The sequence below is a fragment of the Chiloscyllium punctatum genome, chromosome 8, assembly GCF_047496795.1.
Source record: "Chiloscyllium punctatum isolate Juve2018m chromosome 8, sChiPun1.3, whole genome shotgun sequence".
Taxonomy (NCBI): Eukaryota; Metazoa; Chordata; class Chondrichthyes; order Orectolobiformes; family Hemiscylliidae; genus Chiloscyllium; species Chiloscyllium punctatum.
The window spans coordinates 44,039,180-44,060,520 of record NC_092746.1 but is presented as its reverse complement, the minus strand read 5'-3'; the positions used below and the strand labels follow the sequence as shown (position 1 = coordinate 44,060,520).

Genomic DNA, 21,341 nt, shown 5'->3' with positions numbered 1-21,341 from the left:
ATTGTTTGGTTTTAGTTAGTTCATATAAAGCTAAGCTTACAGTGGCAGGGGACCTCAGATCCGTGGCATGTGCCTCTTGCTTGATGTGGGAGCTTAGGAATGTGTCTGACGTTTCTGACTCTTACACTTGCAAGAAGTGTGTCCAGTTGCAGCTGTTGTTTGACCACATGACGGCTCTGGAGCTGTGGATGGACTCACTGTGGAGCATCCGCAATGCTGAGGAGGTCATGGATAGCACGTTTAGTGAACTGGTCACACCGCAGGTTAGAATTGCTGAGGGAGACAGTGAATGGGTGACCAAAAGACAGAAAAAGTGTAGGAAGGCAGTGCAGGTGTCCCCTGCAGTCATCTCCCTCCAAAACAGGTAGACTGTTTTGGATACTGTTAGGGGAGATAGCTCACCGGGGAGGGCAGCAGTTGTCAAGATCATGGCACCGTGGCAGGCACTGCTGTTTAGAAGGGAGGGAAAAAGACTCTTAGGGGATTCTATTGTGAGGGGAGTAGATAGGCGGTTCTGTGGCCAAAAACGGGACTCCGGGATGGTCTGTTGCCTCCCAGGTGCTCAGGCCAGGGATGTCTCCAATCGGCTGCAGAGCATTCTAAAAGAGGTGGGTGAACAGCCAGTTGTCTTGGTGCATATAGGCACCAACAATATAAGTAAAAAATGAGATGAGGTCCTGAAAGAAGAATTCAGGGAGTTAGGAGAGAAGCTAAAGAGGAGGACCTCAAAGGTAGTGATCTTGGAATTATTACCAGTGCCATATGCTAGCTAGGGTAGAGATGAAAAAATAGGCAGGATGAACACGTGGCTTGAGGGATGGTGTGGAGGGAGGGGTTCATATTTGTTGGACATTGGGACCGGTTCTGGGGAAGGTGGGACTATTATAAAATGGATGGTCTACATCTGAACCAGGCAGGAACCAATATCCTTGGGGGAGTTTTTGCAACTGCTGTTGGGGAGATTTTAAACTAATGTGGCAGGGGGCTGGGAATCCAGAAGAGAAAACAACTAGGCAGCGAGCTGGAGACTGGAGACTGTAAGAATCATGAAGATAGCATTAATAAAGGAAAGAGTAGACAGAGAGCAGGTGAACGCAAAAGAACTGGTGGCCTGAAATGCATCTACTTTAATGCAAGGAGTATAGTGTGTAAGGCAGATGAACTTAGAGCTTGGATTGGTGCCTGGGGATATGACGTTATTATAATCACAGAGACTTGGTTGAAGGAAGGACATGTTTGACAACTAAAAGTTGCAGGATATAGACGCTTCAGACATGACAGGCAGGAAAGTATAAGGGGAGGCGGAATTGCATTGCTGGTCAGGGATGATATTACGGCTGTGCTAAAAGAGGACACTATGGTGGTCTTGGGTAGTGAGGCATTATGGGTGGAGCTGAGAAATAAGAAGGGTACAGTAACATTGTTGGGGCTGTATTACAGGCCTCCCAACAATGAGCATGAGGTAGAAGAACAAATAGGTAAACAGATTATGGAAAGATGTAGAGGCAAAAAGGTAGTGGTGATGGGAGATTTTAATTTTCCCAACATTGACTGGGATACACTTAGCGTCAGAGGTCTGGATGGGGTAGAATTTGTAAGAAGCGTTCAGGAGAGTTTTCTAGACCAGTATGTCAATAGTCCGATGAGGGAAGGGTCCATATTGGACTTGGTATTGGGGAATGAGCCAGGACAGGTGGTAGAAGTTACGGTAGGGGATTTCTTTGGGAACAGTGACCACAATTCTGTAAGTTTTAGAATACTCATAGCTAAAGATGAGAGTGGTCCTAAGGGAAGAGTACTAAACTGGGCTAAGGCCAATTATATCAAAATTAGGCAGAAGCTGGGAAATGTGGATTGGACACAGCTATTTGAAGGGAAGTCCACATTTGATATGTGGGAGACTTTCAAAGATATTTTGAAGATAGTGCAGGATAGACATGTTCTGTTGAAGGCAAAGGATAGGAATGGATGACAGGAGAAATTGTACGACTAGCCAAGAGGAAAAGGGAAGCGTACATAAGGTCTAGGCAGCTAAGAACAGAATAGGCCCTGGAGGAATACTGGAAGAGTAGGACAAGTCTTAAATGAGGAATCAAGCGGGCTAAAAGGGGTCATGAAATAGCTTTAGCAAGCAGAATTAAGCAGAATCCCAAAGCATTTTATTCTTACTAGAGAAACTAGTAACAGGAGAAAGGATTGGTCCACTAAAGGATAATGAAGGAAGGCTGTGTGTCGAACCTGAGAGAATGGGTGAGATTCTGAATGATTACTTTGCATCAGTGTTCACTGAGGAGAGAAACATGATGAATCTTGAGATTAGAGTTAGAAGTTTGAATAGTCTGGATCACGTTGACATAAGTAAGGAAGATGTGTTGGGTAGGCTAGAGGTTATTAAGGTGGACAAATCCCCAAGACCAGATGGGATTTGTCCCAGGTTGCTGAGGGAGGTGAGAGAGGAAATAGCTATGGCCCTGACAGACATCTTTGTGACATCCTTAAATACAGGTGAGGTGCCAGAGGACTGGAAGGTTGCTCATGTTGTCCCCTGTACAAGAACGGTGTAGGGATATTCCGGGTAACGACAGACCAGTGAGCCTGATGTAGGTGGTGGGAAAGTTGCTGGAGAGGGTACTGAGGGATAGGATCTATTTATATTTAGAAAAGAATGGGCTTATCAGTGATAGGCAACATGGTTTTATGCGGGGGAGATCGTGCCTTACCAATTTAATAGAGTTCTTTGAGGAAGTGACCAAGTTGTTAGATGAAGGAAGGGCTGTTGATGTCATATACATGGACTTTAGTAAGGTGTTTGATAAGGTTCCCCATGGTAGTCTAATAGAGAAAGTGAAATCACATGGTGTGCAGGGTGTTCTAGCTAGGTGGACAAAGAACTGGCTGAGCAACAGGAGACAGAGAGTAGTAGTTGAAGGGAGTTTCTCGAAATGGAGAAAGGTGACCAGTGGTGTTCCACAGGGGTCAGTGTTGGAGCCACTGTTGTTTGTAATATACATAAATGATCTGGAAGAGGGCACTATTGAAATGATCAGCAAGTTTGCAGATGACACGAAGATTAGTGGAGTAGCAGAAAGCATAAAGGATTGTCAAGAATACAGGAGGATATAGATAGACTAGAGAGTTGAGCGGAAAAGTGGCAGATGGAGTTCAATCCAGACAAATGTGAGGTGATGCATTTCGGCAAGACTAATTCTAGAGCGAATTATACAATGAACGGAAGAGCTTTGGGAAAAGTTGATGAGCAGAGAGATCTGGGAGTACAGGTCCATTGTATGCTGAAGGTTGCTGCACAGGTGCATAAAGTGGTCAAGAAGGCATATAGATTGCTTGCCTATATTGGACGGGGTATTGAGTATAAGAGCTGGCAAATCATGTTAAAATTGTACAAGATATTGGTTCGGCCGCATTTAGAATACTGTGTACAGTTCTGGTTGCCATATTTCCAAAAGGGTGTGAACGCTTTGGAGAGGGTGCAGAGAAGGTTGTGAGGATGTTGCTTGGTATGGAAGGTGCTAGCTATGAAGATAGGTTGAGTAGGTTAGGTTTGTTTTCATGAGAAAAAAGGAGATTGAGGGGGGACCTGATTGAGGTTTACAAAATCATGAAGGGTATAGAGACAAGGGTGGATAGAGATAAGCTTTTTCCCAGGGTGAGGGATTCAATAACGAGAGGTCACGCTTTCAAGGTAAGAAGTGCAAAGTTTAGGAGGATACATGTGGCAAGTACTTTACACAAAGGGTGGTGGGCATTTGGAATGCGTTACCAACAGAGGTGGTAGAAGCAGGTATGGTAGACTCATTTAAGATGCGTATGGACACATGCATGAGTAGGTGGGGAGCAGAGTGATACAGATGCTTAGGAAGTGGGCGACAGGTTTACTCAGTAGATTTGGATCAACTCAGGCTTAGAGGGCCAAAGGGCCTGTTCCTGGGCTGTAAATTTTCTTTGTTCTTTGTTCCTTGCAAGAGGATTCGCAGTATGGTTAAAATCAACCAGGTGAAAGTGAGGACTGCAGATGCTGGAGATCAGAGTTAAGATTAGTGGTGCTGGAAAAGCACAGCAGATCAACCTTACTGTGAATCCTCTTGCAAGGGTACCTACCTCGAAGAAGTTCTCCTCCTCTCTCTACAAAGATCTCAGTGAGTCTCTCTCTCTCACTGCAACCCTCAGGAGACTCTTAGCTACATTCTCCCCAGCCCCACAACCCCTTCCATTTATCTTGACTCTGATCACCAGCATCTGCAGTCCTCACTGACACAAGGCTGAGCAAAGGCATCTCCTGGGCTTGCTCCTGGCTGCATTATAGCAGAGATATATGAGATGCTGCATAATATGAAGAATAAGGAGGCCATACTCTTCAGAAAATTAGATTCTAAGTGGATTAGATGAGTGAGGGGATCTAGATCTAGAAAGAAAATATCTTTAAAATTAGCAACACAGGTTAATAAATTTATAATAAAACAAATACTAGGGTTTATTTGTGAGAATTGAAAAATAACAAAGTTGTGTTAGGCTTGTTTAGAGTTTTAGTTAGGCCACACTTGGAGTACTATAAATAATTCTGGTTTCCATATTATAAAAATGATATTAAGAGATTGGAAAAGGTGCAAAATGATTTACAAGCTTTATTTTTCTTTCTTCCTTTATGTGATGTAAGTGTCGCTGGCGGGGTCTATGATTTGCCCATCAGTAATTGTCTCTGAACTGAGTGACTTGCAAAGCCATTTTTGAGGGCACTGAGGCATCACCCACATTTCTGTAGATTTGGAGTTCAGTGTGAGCCAGACCAGGTAACGATGGTAAATTCCCTTAATTAAAGAACACTAGTAAACCAGATGTGTTTTTATGACAGTTTTGTAGTGCTGTCACTGAGAATAGCTTTCATATTCGAAATGTATTAATTAAGTTCATATTTCAACAGTTGCTCTGGTGGGATTTGAACTCATGTACCCAGAACATTAGTTTGGGCCACTGCCTCTCCAAATTATACCACAAGTAGGAAATTATCCTCTACAAAATTATGCATGAGTTTGATAACATAGATGTGAAAAAGATGTTTCCACTTGTGGAAGAAAACAAACTAGGATATGAGGGATAAAAACCAAAAGAAGCGCAGATTTGGTAAATCAGAAACAGAAAAAGAAATTGCTGGAAAAACTCAGCAGGTCTGACAGCAACTGTGGAAAGAAATCAGATTTAACATTTCAGATCAAGTGACTAGGATGTGCGGGGTAGTCATTAATAAATCCTATCAGTAATTTTAGGTCGAATACTTTTACCCAGACACTGATTGGATTGTGTGATTCACTATTAAAAGAAGGGAATGCGACAAATTCACTTTGGGAAGAAAGGAAAAGAACAATATGTTTATAGGGTTGATGAAGCAGGGTGGGAGGAGTTCATCACAAAATCACAAAATTGTTATAGCCCAGGAGGCCATTTGGCCCATCATGAATGCACCGTCTGTTCAAGCAAGCATCATTACCCAGTGCCGACCTCCTATTGTATCCCCACGTCCTTACACATTATTTCTTTCCAAATAATCATCCAATGCCCTCTTGAATGCCTCAATTGGACCTGTCTTCACCACATTTCCAGGCAGTGTATTCTGTACCCTAACTACTCAGTATGTGACAAAGTTTTTTTTTACATATCACCCTTGCTTCCTTTGCAAATCAGTTTAAATCTATGCCCTCACGTTCTAGGAATGGAACTGGAAATGGGAAAAGCTGAAGTAAGAAATCAGAGCAATTGGAAATTATTTCAATACCATTTAGAGAGATGACCGATACCTATGTTACTATACAGTCCCAGTACTGTCACAGGCAAAGTCTTACTTCTCATATTCTCTGCAGATTTTTTGAGGAAACTCCCAATACAGTGCAGGAATTAAAATGAGCCAGCACAAATATAGAATAGTAAAGAGCAGAAAGGTCATTTGGTCCACAAGGTTTGTGTTAGTAGTATTTCTAGTTCTGCCACTGACCTCACAGTTAAATACAAATACTCTGATTTTCTTTACCTTCTTGGTGGAGGATGGCACAACAAATTTAATAGGATGATACTTCTTGTTGTAATTTTTGTCAAATATCCCGCCAGTGAAGAGTTGCAGCAGTTTAAAAGGGTGCAGTGATGACCTGTATCCTAGAAAAAAAAACCATATACACAATGTCAAATTCTGTAAAACATGTGCTGCGGTTTTTCAGAGCCAGAAAACTGAAGGTTACCTTTAAAAATTGCCAACAGTGTACTGCTTTTGCAACAGCTTTCTCTAGTAATTTCCAGCAATTCCCTGTCTAGAATGTTTTGAATAAACAGTATCCAAGGGGAAGCATGCGTGAGTTTATTGGTCGATAATAGTTTTTTGCATCCTTTTAGTCTAAATGCATAGCCATGATCATTTTGTTCATCATAATTACTCAGCCTAAAATTGATCAGTTTTGCCTGAGTCATTTTGAACCTCGTATTTGAGTGTGTTGCAATTTTAGCATAACATCACTAATATTAACGAGATCCAAAACATACCATTTATCGTCAGGTAATCAGATAAGACAACATTTAGAATATTTTACATTATGTTTGTCAAGTACAAACTTCCCTCTCAGCCATATTTTATAGCTAGGACTAAATACATTTCTATAACACTCATGATACAGATAAACTTCAGGTATAAATTTGAACAATCATGTTAACATCCTAACCAGTCACATAAGATATATCACAAACAACATCACAAATAGTTAATAATACACAGTGCAAGTACTCATAAATACTCGTGAGTTGGAAACCAGTAACAACAGATACACACAGATGATTAAATGTACATGAGTGGGAAGAATCACAAATCCTAGTAAAAGGTCTATCTTCTTGGTTCTCCCTTCAGTTAAACTGGCAAACAATCAATTACCTGCAGCAGCTACAAATGATAGTTTACCTCCAATCTCTCATCGCCAGGCACAATATTTTCTAATCAACTTCTTCAGACACACCTCTGGAGCATTTGGGACTTGAATCCAGGCCTGACTGTCAGGCACATCATCCTGAACCCTCTTTGAACCCAAAGAGACCAATGAGGATAATCATTATTTGACTTTTAGACAACTCAACCCAGATTGGACAGACGGCAAATTAAAGACATAACATCAGTGGTCGGCATTGGAACCTTTATTTTTCTGATTTTTATTAATAATCTACATTTTAATATGCAGTGGATAATCTCAAAATCTGTGGACTACATGTAACTTTGGAGAATTGAAAGCTATAAGGAGGACAGTGTAGGACTACAAAAAAGAGATGTCAACCTGGATGGGTACACAGCAAATTCATTTCAATGCAGAGGAGTGTGCTAGTATATACTTTGGTACAAACAACATGCAGAGAAAATGTAAAATAAAAGGTACTAAAAGATCTTCAAGATCAAAGAGACCTGAGTGTAAATATGGATAAATTATTGGTGATGGCAGGACAAGGTGAGCGATTGGTTAAGAAAACATCAAATATCCTAGCTTCACTAATAAGTGTCAAGAATATAAAAGTAAGGAAATTATTTTTTTTTGGAATACTGGTTTCAATTGGAGTGTTGCTTCCAGTTGTGAATATTGCACTTTAGAAAAGATATGAAAGTATTAGAGATAATATTTACAAGAAGGAGGAACTTGGAAACAGTTTTCTTGGGGAAAGGGAAGGCTGATAGGGAATTTAGTAGTGCTTTTTTAAAAGTATAGTGTATGGCCAGAATAGATATAGAAACTGTTTGCATTGGCAGAAGAATTGAGAACAAAACATCTTATCTGAAAATAAGGAAATGCAGGACCACGGAGGGAAGATAGAGTGACAACAAGTGAACTGATCCTTTGGAGAGCTGGCACAGCCACACTGGGTAGAATGGCCTCCTGTGCTATAACAATTCTGAGATTTAGTAGCTTTTATTGAAACTGTGATATTGTTGTGATAGGAGATGTATACTTGTAATATTTACTCTGTAAATAATTATAAAGAATGAGTAGACTGCCTGATGAAGAAAGGCTTGCAGGCTTGGTATGTATTCTCTGGAGTTTACAACAATCAGAGGTGACTTGATTTAAATAGATAAAATTCAGAGGGGACTGGGTGGATGTGGAAAGGATGTTTCCTCTTGTGGAAGCATCTGGAACTAGGGGTCATGGTTTAAAAATCAGGGGTCACCTATTTAAACAGAAATAAGGAAGCAATTTTTCACTCAGACAGTTTGAATATTAGAAGGCAGTGAATGTAGATTCTTTAAATATTTTTACAGTAGGCGTAAGATTAAAACAATAAGACATAAATGAATCAACCATAATTGTATTTGAATGACAAAGCAGACTCAAACAGCCTAGTGACTTACTCTTGTTGTATGTAAATAGTGAGTAAATATTGGCTCCAGTACTATCCTTTACCAAGTAGCCTTATGGACATTAACACATTCATCTAACTTCCTAGCCACCAGAGATCAGAAACTCTCCACCTGTGACATAGAGAGCAGCATGATTCATGGAGTTCACTGTCCAACCACACAAGCAGAGAATGGTCACCAAAAAATGATCCCTTCAACAGCAGCACTAATTTCTGGATATTAGACCCAGTAAAATAATATACCAGTATTCCATTTAAGAATTTGCTAAATTTATGGCCTTCTACATTTTTATTTTTTGGCAATTTCATAGACATTAATACAAATGCTGCAACTGGTTTCAAAGTACCTGAGTTAGGAAGGGGGAGCATCAACTACTCATGAATGCTTTCCTACATCTCTACAACTCTATGACTCCAAGTGAAGAGAAAGTCAGGTTTGACTATGATGTCCATTGCTGTCTATTAGCTTGCCAATACTCATTGCCTAGACACATTTGAAAATTGGCCACTAGCTAAGATATTGGGGTCACTGACCACATCAAGGAGACAACACCTTGAAAAGGAGAAACAATTATAATATCCAATTTGAAACCAAAGCCAAAATAGTTAAAATGATTTTGGTGAGTGGTGGGAATAGCATATTTCTAACAGTGAATTTTTTTTTACAGCAGAGTTTTACACATAAAAATGGTTATATGGAGCGAATCACTTCACCATGGAATGAAATGAAATATGAGTCTCAGCACAGAGACTGTAATAAAGCTAGCCCCAACATCAAGAGGGTCCAAAGTTGCTTCCCATTATAATAAAAGCAGATTTTGTTCTATTGTGAATTGCTCGTGATATTTCTATGAAGTTAGATTTATACCTATACATAATGATTAGAATCCCTCCTATCTCTCAATATCAAATACTCACCTCAGGATAGCTAAAATGTAAGAAAAATAAATTTACTTAAAACGCGATACAGTGCTCATTTGCTTCCAACACCAAGATATGGATCTCCATATGTGTATTATTTTGTAGAGTTTGTAACCAAAAATTTATTTTTGTAGATGTGTCTAAATAAGTACTTCAATTGTCATAGAGTCATAGTGTCATAGAGGGTTATAACATGGAAACAGACCCTTCAGTCCAATCCGTCCATGCCGACCAGATATCCCAACCCAATCTAGTCCCACCTGCCATCACACGGCCCATATCCCTCTAAACCCTTCCTATTCATATACCCATATCCAAATGCCCCTAAATGTTGCAATTGTACCAGCCTCCATCACTTCCTCTGGCAGCTCATTCCATACACATGCCACCCTCTGTGTGAAAAAAGTTGTCCCTCAGGTCTCTTTTATATCTTTCCCCTCTCACCCCAAACCTATGCCCTCTAGTTCTGGCCTCACCCCTCAGCCTTCGATGCGAGGTGCTGCATCTTGGGAAAGCAAATCTTAGCAGGACGTATACACTTAATGGTAAGATCCTAGGGAATGTTGCTGAACAAAGAGATCTTGGAGTGCAGGTTCTTGGCTCCTTGAAAGTGGAGTCACAGGTAGATAGGATAGTGAAGACGACATTTGGTATGCTTTCCTTTATTGGTCAGAGTATTGAGTACAGGAGTTGGGAGGTCATGTTGCGGCTGTTCAGGACATTGGTTAAGCCACTGTTGGAATATTGTGTGCAATTCTGGTCTCCTTCCTATCGGAAAGATGTTGTAAACTTGAAAGGGTTCAGAAAAGATTTACAAGGATGTTGCCAGGGTTAGATTGTGTATAAAACAAACTTGTATTTTGACTTTAAACACCCTATTACTTTAAAACAAACATATTGTTATAATTTATCATTGACAATAACCATCAGATTTTAACACACACTCCCTGTCACAAATTATTTTTCTCCAATTTATTTTTCTGTATTTTTGGCCAATCTGTATTTGTTTAAATGTTTTTTTTTGAGTTAGAGCAGAGTTCTCCATACTTTTTAAAACATGAGATCATGTTTTGGAATTGAAATGCAACTCAGAATCTACCCCAAAGAAAATACAGAGTAAACAGTTTATTTTTACTGATTTGATTAGATTCCCTACAGTATGGAAACAGACCCTTCGGCCCAACAAGTCCACACCAATCCTCCGAAGAGTAACCCACCCAGACCCATTCCCCTTCCCTATATTTACCTCTGACTAATGCACCTAACACTATGGGCAATTTAGCATGGCCAAATTCACCTGACCTGCACATCTTTGGATTGTGGGAGGAAACCGGAGCACCCGGAGGAAACCCTCGCAGACATGGGAAGAATGTGCAAACTCCACACAGACAGTCACCCGAGGCTGGAATTGAACTCGGGTCCCTGGTGCTGTGAGGCAGCAGTGCTAACCCTATTGTCACATGTAGCAAGGTACAGTGAAAAGTTTTGCATGCAATACAGGCAGATCATACCATACAGAGTGCAGAAGTATAATAAAACAGAGCTATGTAAATCGAAAGACAAGTATATATAATTATTTATTTTGTCCTCTACTCAGCAAGTCTTAGTGTGATACCCTGTGATTCACATTATCTTCCAGTGCCTTGAAGTCTGGATTGTAGTTTGAGTCTGCTAATTGCATACAATCCATGAAATTGGTATCTGTCAGATATTGGCAACATGTGGACTTTATTATCTTCATTTGGGAGAAATCTGTCTCACACAGATATGCAGAGCCAAAGCAAGCTTTCATTTTAAAAGTACAGGATGATAAAAGTGAGCATTTTCCTGTTTTCAATTCCCCAAAAATCACTGTCTCTTGATCCGACTTTCATCTCAATATCATTCTGCATAATTATTACCATATCAACTCCATTGCTTTGTAAATCTTCCTTCAAATTCATCATTTCAGATCAGCATGGAGGAGTAATTTATTGCAGGCAACATTGAGCTTGTCAAGTCAGGGTTTAAACAAGTGGTGCCAAAGGGCTATTGTTCAAATTAAATTTACAATCTTAACAACAATTTTCATTACATGAGAAAAGCCCATAACTTGCTAATGCTTGCTGCTGGATTATACAATGATAATTGACAAAAGAATAAAAATAAGTATTGGGTTAGAATGGCAGTTTCCCTCTCTAAAGGATATTTTTTTTCTGACAGTTGGCAATTGTCATTGTTAACCTCTTAACTCCAGATTTTAAAAATTGAATTCAAATTCCACTGTCTTTGATGGCAGGATTCAAACCTGGGTCCCCAGAACATTACCTGGCTCTCTTGATTGATAGTCCAATGATAATACCATGAGGCAAAATGCTTGCACAGAATACAATCAAACCTACATTTTCTCCAAACATGGCTGGGCACCATCAGTTGTGAGGAAAACCATTTTCTTGATTTTCTCAAGCATGTACCTTTGACTGCATTGTAGATATTCTCACCCCTTGTTCTCTCTTTTAGGGGTAAAAAGGAAAGAAGATCTTCTTTAATTGTTATGTCTTTAAAAACCATATACACAAAAACAATCATTTGGGCTGTGTCTGTCTTGTTGATGGATTCATTGAACTAGGGTGAGCAGCATTCACAGCCCTGCAGGCCCCACTGTAGTTGCTGCAAGATGTCTTCAGACAAAGATTCCTCCCTTCTTGCTACAGTGAAAGCACCAAGTGACATGCTCTAGTTTGCTGTTATTATTTTGTCTTTATCCTGACAATAATAAACAATTAGCGGCTACAGTCAGTGCCCTTTCAATTACTTCACCACCTGACTGATTTCTTGCGTTTTACCAGAAGATAGCAAATGCAAAGATGCTTCAGTGCATCTCTGAATCAGCTTGTCAAATTTATTTGTCAAAAGCATCTGTTCAATTAAAAGCTATTCTTGGATTTATTGGATGTATTTCTGGGAATATCCTCCCTAAGTACAACTATAATGCTATCCCTTATCAAAAACACCACACCCCCTCTTCTCTTGCCTCCCTTTCTGTCCTTCCTGGAGCATTTGTATCCCGGAACATTAAGCTGCCAGTCCTGTCCATCCCTGAGCCAATTTCTGTAATTGCTATGATATCCCAGTCCCATGTTTCCTAACCATACCCTGAGTTCATCTGCCTTCCCTGTTAAGTGTCTTGCTTTGAAGTAAATGCATTTAATTTACTTCAAAGCAATACGCCTAACAGGGAAGGCAGATGAACTCAGGGTATGGTTAGGAAACATGGGACTGGGATATCAGAGCAATTGTCAGTCCTACCTTGTCCCCTGCTTTGTTCCTTCCTGCCCTGACTGTTTGATTCACTCCCTTTCCCAACTGTACCAGTCTCAGATTAATTTTTTTCCTCACTATTTCCCTGGATCCCACCTCCCCCCACCCCACCTTATTAGTTTGAATCCCCCTGAGCAGCTCAAGCACATCTCCCTACCAGTATATTAGTCCTCTGTCACTTTTGAGGGCTTTTGAATGTTTTAATTTTGATGTGTTGTGAATTCAGTGATAGTGAGGCTGATCTGGTTAAGCTCACTAAACCAGTGTTTAAACACTCTCAATAACCAGTTTAACCTACTGGCTCTTGTAAACCCTTAAAAGGTATCAATAAATCACTGATCTGCTTTCCCAATTCAAACCGTTGGGATTTTGCAGTCAGCCCTGTCTCCAGCTCTGTCTTTTCGATCATTCCTTGTCCTGTTTTAAAAAACCCAGAATATCTGCTCTTTTACTGGACTGAATCCTCACACCTTTTAAATTCCCTGACGTCTTTTCAGGGATCACAATTAGATTGGCACTGAGTTGGAGATCAGTTGAATAGATACCGAGGAGTTACACTTGGATTTTAATTCCCTAACATGTCCTGTGTAACTATTAGCTTAATTGAGGCAGAGCCTTGCAAATTGTCCAACTTTAATAGATGCTTTCTGAGGGTTCCAAATGCAGGGCAATTTCCCATTAGATTCTTCAATTTCCCGGGCAATTTCCACAAAACAGCTGTGTCTGGGATTCCATGGTGTCTTGATGTTTAACTCCAGCCTTCACTGTTCTAACAATTACCTGGCCATCACAATATCTGACCAATGTCTCTCAGTGCTCATTCATGCTGGACTTTATGCAACTTGTTTCATGCATTAGCATAGCAGTTAATTTATAAAAGCTTTATTTAGAGAGACCTGTCTCTCCCTGCTTCAATGAAGTCTCGAGCACAGTATTACTTGGGGAATGTTCTCTGACCTGTTGTGCCATTTTTGTGATTTTGAAGAACTTCAGCAGTTGCCTCAAACCTCAGGCCTTGTTATCACACAGTCTACCATTACATACTACTCATTGTTAGCCACAAACAGTCGCCATTAACAGCTGTTCACCCTCCTAGCCAGAGCATTATTGACTCCTTTGTCTGTCCAACTATTCTTGTCTCTCTTTGGGCTCTATTCCCACACAGCTCAGCTGATTGTTTTTGTGTGTATGATTTTTAAAGACATAACAATTAAAGAAGCTCTTCTCTCCTTTTTACACCAAGAAGAGAGAACCAGAGGTGAGGATATCTATAATGCAGTCAAAGGTACATGCTTGAGAAAATCAAGAAAATGATTTTCCTCGCAACTGATGGTGTACCAGCCATACTTGTTTACTCCTTACCCCTTCCCCAATCTTATCTTCTGCATATAAACCAACATTTTCTTAGCCATCATCAGTTCTGAGGAAGGGTGACTGGACACAAAACATTAATTTTGATTTCTCTTCACAGATGCTGCCAGACCTGCTGAGCTTTTCCACCAACTTCTGTTTCTGCTTCAGTTATTCTGTGGCCAACTCTCGCCTTTACTCCAGGCACACAAAATGTGCAATGTGGCTTGAATAGCACAGGTTAACTTTCAGTAGCCATAAAGAAGCTCTCACTCTCTCTAGCATGATTAGCAACTTGATCCTTTTGCCTGATTTCGAGAGCTATCCATTTTACTCTCCATTCTATTGAGAATATAGAAGATGCAAACAATGCTGTTTGGGAATTATGGATAACTCATGAGAGTGAGTGATAATAACTTGAATTTCTTTGACTAGAAAAGTAAATGTTAGTGATGAACAGGTTAAAATGACCAGATACATCCCAAGCCTTATCCTGAAGTTCATAAGTTTAGGCTCAGAACTTCATAAATACAAACATCGAAACTAAGGGCAGAAGTACGCAATTCAAGCCTGCAGTGCTATTGTACATAGTCATAGCTGATTCTCTGTCTTAATGCAATATTTTCACTTTCTCCCCATACCCCTTGATGCCTTTAAAATCGAAAAGATTATCTAGCTTTCACTTGAATGTAATCAGTGACTTAGTCATAGAGTCATAGAGATGTACAGCATAGAAACAGACCCTTCAATCCAACCCATCCATGCCGACCAGATATCCCAACCCAATCTAGTCCCACCTGCCAGCACCCAGCCCATATCCCACCAAACCCTTCCTATTCATATACCCATCCAAATGCCTTTCAAATGTTGCAATTTCACCAGCCTCCACCACGTCCTCTGGCAGCTCATTCCATACACATACCACCCTCTGTGTGAAAAATTTGCCCCTTAGGTCTCTTTTATATCTATCCCCTCTCACCCTAAACCTATGCCCTCTAATTCTGGACTCCCCAATCCCAGGGAAAAGACTTTGTCTATTTATCCTATCCATGCCCCTCATAATTTTGTAAACCTCTATAAGGTCACCCCTCAGTCTCCCCCAGTCTGTTAGAGTGTTATATGTTTCAAATAGAACCCCTCTCATTCTTCTAAGCTCTGGTGTCTGCAGGTTCATGTGAACCTGAGATATCAATATGCTAAACCTTATTAAAATATTATCAATAGCTAAAGTTAGTAATTGTGACATGATTGACAAGACCTGTGATGAAAATACAACAGTTGTAGCAACATTATCAGTTTCATTTGCCATTTCTGGAAAAGATAGGACTGGACAGGGATACCTACAATATTATTGTAGCTGGTAACAAGGGATGTGTCATATCTCTTTTATATCTTGTCCTTTATCATAGGGTGCCAGAGGAGACCCTGGAGTAAAGGGTGAAAAAGGACAACCAGGCCAAGGTGCTCCTGGTCCAAAGGTAAGAAATTAATTTAATTTCAAAAAATCACTGAAAGCATCCTTTTTTGTTGGCGACCAAATATGTTGAAGAGTATGATAGGGAGCTGTGCTGAGCAGAGAGAGCCCAGTTACAAGCTATCAGTTCTTCAATCTCACTGGGACAATGAACATACGATTTCAGTGCTTCCAGGTTTAGGATGATGGTATTGGCCAAATTTCCTACTCTTGATTATTGTCCAATTATTGGAAAGTGTAATTTGTGGCAGGCAAAAGTTAAGTTTAGTTTGTAATGTCCCCTGTTGTCAAGTAGACCACTAATACTCATGATTTAATTCACACATTGTGCATGAATATTTTGTTGCCAGAGCTCTTGGAACTGTACTCAAGGATAATTCATTTCATTTAGAAGAAGTTGAGGAAATTGAAAATGAACCCACTCAAATGTTGATTGTCATTAATTGTCACATAGAGAATTACAGTTAGATACTGAGAAAAATTGAATATTAAATTTGCACAACAATTAACCTGAAATGATCCTCCTTCTGTGCTGATTTTATGAATTCATGATGACAATTCAGACCAAGCAAATATACATTTGCCATAGTATTTCTAAACACAAGCGATTTAATGCAGAAACACACTTCAAAAGATCAATCAGTTACTTCTCCACCCGTGAATTATCAATGGGGAAGGTTGGGAGGAAAAAACAATCATCTGCTTGCAATAAGCAAATAAAGTAGTTGTGCGTCTTTTGGCGTTCAGTATTCTTCATGACATTTGATTTTAAATTTTACAGACCACACTTTCTGTCTACAGGAGATGACTGATGGCTTTAAAACAGGTGAAAAACACAAGGCTTGGGAGGGCATAAACATAACAGAAAGCTCACTGGCCTCTTTTGCCTCATGTACTTAGGGACAAAAATGAGTTTTGTCGAGTAGAAAGGGAATTGTGTTTATAAAATAATATTCCAGAAGCTGCAAAATATATTAATAGCATACATGAGCCTAATTGGAAACACAGAAGTTTAAAATAATAAATCCCTGTTCATGTGGAAAAGAAGGATTCTTTTTACTGGATGCGCTCCAGAATTTCAACTATTTCTCACAGTTATTTGCATTCTCCATTATTTTTTCCTTAATCTTGTTTTGTATTTTGGTTATTATTGATGTCCCATTCCTCTTTCACAGACAGGTTGTACAATTTTAGTTGAACTTGAGGCCAGTTACCAAGATTTCAGAAACATTAACAACAATTCAATACTGAGTTCATCTGGGATATTACAATGTATTTTTCTTTCTTTTTTAAGAGCTTTAATATTGAAACATTGTTGCACCCAACTTACAACATTACAAACAGAAGTAAGAATCAAAGTATGGAAATACACCTTGCAAATAAACCTTTTATATTTTCATAAATTACTGGAGTTGGGAATTCTATAACAATTGTCATCAATATGTTAATTTATTTTAAGTCAATTTGGACTCCATATTCTAAAGAAATTGACATTGAGATCAGGTTAGTATGAACTGCATCCAGGACACAATATGAATGGAATATTTCAGGCTACTAGTTAATAGTTTAGATCTGCTGAAGACTTCTTGTTGCAATGTGGATAGATACCACAATCAAAACTCAGTTCTGATAATTGTGACTTTAGGATATGATGTTAAACTTTGTACAGTAGTCAAATATAAATTTCTTTGCTTGTTTAATTATGGAAAATCAAACTGACTCATTTTGCTGAGGACAGCAAGAAAGAGAGATAGCAAAATAACCTGTTTCAAATCACATCTACCACAAAGTTGGGTAGAATTAATGTTCATTAACAGAGTTCTGAAGTTTTCATCAGATGACGTCTCATCTCCTAACATCCTATCCCATTAAAGACCTTTAATATTCCATCTCAAATATTTCAAATAACTCATAAATTAACATTTTCCAGAGAACTTATTTGAAAAAGCCACATGTTTTTAATGCTGTTTTGGTGCTTTACCTCTGTCGTTTGAAGTAGTGTCCAGGCAATTAATCTTTAATTTTTAAAGACACCAGCACAATGTTGAAGGGTTGGCAACCCTATTGTCAGATAGAAATCAATCACTGATTAATACTGATGATATATGTTTTGCTTTTATTTAATGGTTTTGTAAATACCTTATTTTCTTTATAGGGCCACATAGGCTACACAGGCCCTAAAGGCTCGCGTGGACCAACTGGAATTGGGATTAAAGGTGTCAAGGTAGAAAAAAACCATCAAGCCTTTCTTATCATTGTTTCAAAAAGCCAGATAAGAACTCTCAAGGCGTCTCTAGGTTAACATACATTGTAGTGTCATACTGATCAGGATGCTTATAGGATCAAATTCACTACTGATTTAACAAGCAAAAACAGAAATTGCTGAAGAAAGCCAGCAACATCCATGGAGAATCTTCAGAAAAAAGAGTCACCTTAATTCTTGTTACCCTCTGCAGACCTCCTGAGTTTCTCCAGCAATTTCTGTTCTTGTTTGTTCCAGATCTCCAATGGGCGCAGTTCTTTTGTTTTATTTTACTGATTTAATCTCATCCAAGACAAACACCAGGAGTGGTGGAAATACTTCTGGACTAAGAACTAAAACAAATCAAGAATACCTTTCCTAAATACTATTAGACAACAGTTGTTGATTTGAATGTTTTGGGACAAAATTTATCTCATTTCTCATTTTTCAGCAGCATTCTAACACTTGGTACATGTTGGCACCCAATAGGTTCCAGGTGAATACAAATGCTAAACACATTCCTTCCCGAGTTTGTGATTCTGGGATATTTGAATTTCCAGGCTTTATGACCATGTTGTCAGTCAGTCTCCTGCCAAAAACAGGTGAAAAGTAGCAACTGGCCAGCAGCCAGGAGCAAAAGTTTAGCCACCTTGAGTCCGTTGGTCAGCAGTTTTCTATTAATATGATCCTAGGCTAGACCACTCAATTTAAGTTATGATCTGTACTGAGACCAATAGCTTTTATTTTTAAAGTTGACAAAGTGTGAAATTCAGGGGTCATACTAAGAGAATATTGCTACAAGATCCAATAGTTTAAACAAGCAACAATTAATTTACGATACACAGTTGAAAATGTAATATAATCAAGCTCCAAGTGCACCTCATTTCTACCACCTAGAAGTAACATGTGGTAAGTGTGGGTAATAAATGTGATCTAACCTCTCTCAATGCACATTAAACAGCAAATCAAGACTGATCCCATGGATTTCACAGCAAATTCTTCCCAGATATTAATGATGGGATGTGTCATCAAATCTCACTTAATTTCACAAGGAACTACAATTCTTCACTTTCGCCAATCTGTTCTTGAAACTCCTTCACAAGAGCTGTTCTGTCATGGACAGCCTCAATGAATGCTCCCATTCTAGTAAAATATCTAGTAAAATATTATGTTCACCTGGACTCCAAAACTACGCATTCTCAACATAACAAGGCAGCTCACCGCTCCTTTCTCATGGGATACTAGCGACGGGCAATAAATGCTAGCGCAGCCATTGATGCCAGTATCCTTCAACTGAATAAAAAAAAACACTGTTCTCTTCAGTGACAGGTAGCTTCACATGTCAGTGCTGCTCCTGAGGTTTCCTCCAATCTCCAGTCTTGTTCAAATGCACCAAGCAAATAATGCTTGTGATCTCATCAACCATATTCTTTTAGCTGCACCAAAGTGCCATTGCACACAGGCTTTTTCTAAGCTCCTCTTAGCTCCCTCCAAGACATAGCTAGTGACCTTCTCAATTCCCCTCATAGGACTTCCTCTGAGCCCTGACTGCAAAACTTACCTACTTCTGAGTTCTCCGAACTACTTCTGAGTTCTACCAACATAAGAGCTGTCCAATGGTCTTGACTCCTCTCTTCGGCACAGAATCTGTGTAGTCCAACTGCCCTCTCAGCAATGGACCTAACCGCAACATTTTGTAACTTGGGGTCTACATTTCTCACATCTTCATTTCACTGCCTGTAATTGTTTTGAACGCCTCTTCTGTGACGCCCTCCCCCCAGTGATCCTGAGTAGCCTGTTGAGAATCTTGCAATAAGTCCCTAATCTATTGTCGGGCAGAGCTGAATGTTGCTAACATTTTGTATCAGCCTTGGAACTGAAAGAACCCTAGAGGTTACATTCTCATCAAATGCTAGAAATGGATTTCACTGCATAATGCATATACAAAACATAGTGCATGAAATTAGCTTTATGACCTCATTTTCAAAGGATGATTTCAAAGGATGATGTGTTGTGGGCAATGCAATCATGATTGCTCACAGTATGTGAGGTAAATGCATACTGTAATTGACTTGTCAGATCGAGCAACATCACGATTAAGTGAGAGAAGCTGGAAAGATTACAAATTATACCGCATGATTAACTGATCAAAAAATGAAGACTTCAAACATCAAGCAAAAATTTATCACCAAATTTTCAATGAAAAATCCAAACTACCACAACGATGGATGAAGAAAATGAACACTCACTGTGTAGACATAGATTGCTAATGGTTTGTGTCTGGCTATATTCAGGTGACAAAATTCAACCTAACATGTGAAAATATTTAACTCCTTTAGTTTTTGAATGGTCTGGGAAGTTTGAGGTAAAACTGTGATAGATTTACATGCTGTTTTCTCAGGGTGATATTGGACCTCCGGGACCACAAGGACTTACAGGCATGACAGGAATTGGTTTGCAAGGTGAAAAGGTAAAGTCACCATCCATTTATTGATAATAGATGAATAGCATGTACTTCCTGTTTGCCATAATTACTTCACCTTTCTTGATTTTGTAATTCAGGTCACACACTGTTCAAATCAGTGGCACCACGATTGTGTTGCAATATCAATGTATTATCCAACATGTAGTTTCTATTTTGTGAAGACTGGAGTTAAACAAGACTGTGCTACTGCATCACCTCCCTTTTCTATTTGTCCCACTGCAATAGTGTGAACTCATGGACAGCAAATTATCCACAGGCATGGAGATAATCTGCAAATCAGATTGGAAACTGTTCAATCTCGATGACCTTCAGTCCAAAACCATAACCACTGGTCCATCAGTCCACCATTTCAATATAAGGGTGGTGCTCATGTGTGCACTCACTCGTGAGAAAATTGAGTTTCAAGCCATTGCTGACTCCTTGTCTAAAGCACATTAGAAAATGAACTTTGTATTAAACACCCTAAAAACTAAGGTATTCTTCCAACTGACTCCCTCACCAAATTGCAGTAGAAGCAAGTCACCCTTAATCTCAAAGGCATGTCTAAGATGAAGATGAAGGTTTAATATATGCTTTTTGTCCTCTCCTTTACACACATTTTTCCATCCTTCTCAGACTACACATTTTGAGGAAATCTGAACTGACTCATTTTGCTAAAGGAAGGAAGGAAGAAAGATAGAAATAACAAAGGAACAAAGCTATTTATATTTCTTTACATTTTCAACTTTTCACATTTTTATATTGAGGTCTGAGCTCTGAGGTTGAGTTCAAACATCTTAACTTGGAAAGAGCTAGCTCCACCAGCTATGTCTCAGTTTCCAGTTCCTCTAAGCCATTTGTTTTCACCAGGATTGCTTGCCTTTTCAGTCATTCCTACTCCTGCTTTACTTGTGAAACAATTCTTTCTCCTAGTTTCTTTCTGGCAGGGCCTGCTTCCTCTTGCAGCCCCAAGCTGCTTGTGTTGATCTCCTTTACAAATTTGTTTCTTAATTTCCCTCTGACTATTAGGGGTCTATAATACAATACCAATAAAGTGAACATCCCTTTCTTATTTCTCAGTTCCACCCAAATAACGTCCCTAGATGTATTTGCAGGAATATCCTCCCTCAGTACAGCTGTAACACTATCCTTTATTAAAAACACCACTCCCCCTCCTCTCTTGCCTCCCCTTCTATCCTTCC

At 39.4% G+C, this 21,341-nt stretch overlaps 1 protein-coding gene and 1 long non-coding RNA gene across 2 annotated transcripts in view; one reads left to right on the top strand and one right to left on the bottom strand.

Annotated features, from left to right (window-relative positions):
* The window catches only part of LOC140480501 (uncharacterized), a 233,358-nt gene that overhangs the window by 57,990 nt on the left and 154,027 nt on the right, over positions 1-21,341 (bottom strand). The window contains exon 10 of the mRNA XM_072575443.1: positions 6,038-6,159. Coding sequence (XP_072431544.1) covers positions 6,038-6,159 — 122 coding nt within the window. The remainder of the gene's footprint in view (positions 1-6,037; positions 6,160-21,341) is intronic.
* On the top strand, positions 15,369-20,149 carry LOC140480502 (uncharacterized). The gene is made up of 3 exons (XR_011961316.1): positions 15,369-15,437; positions 17,589-17,657; positions 20,077-20,149. It is a non-coding gene; the product is annotated as an uncharacterized lncRNA (long non-coding RNA).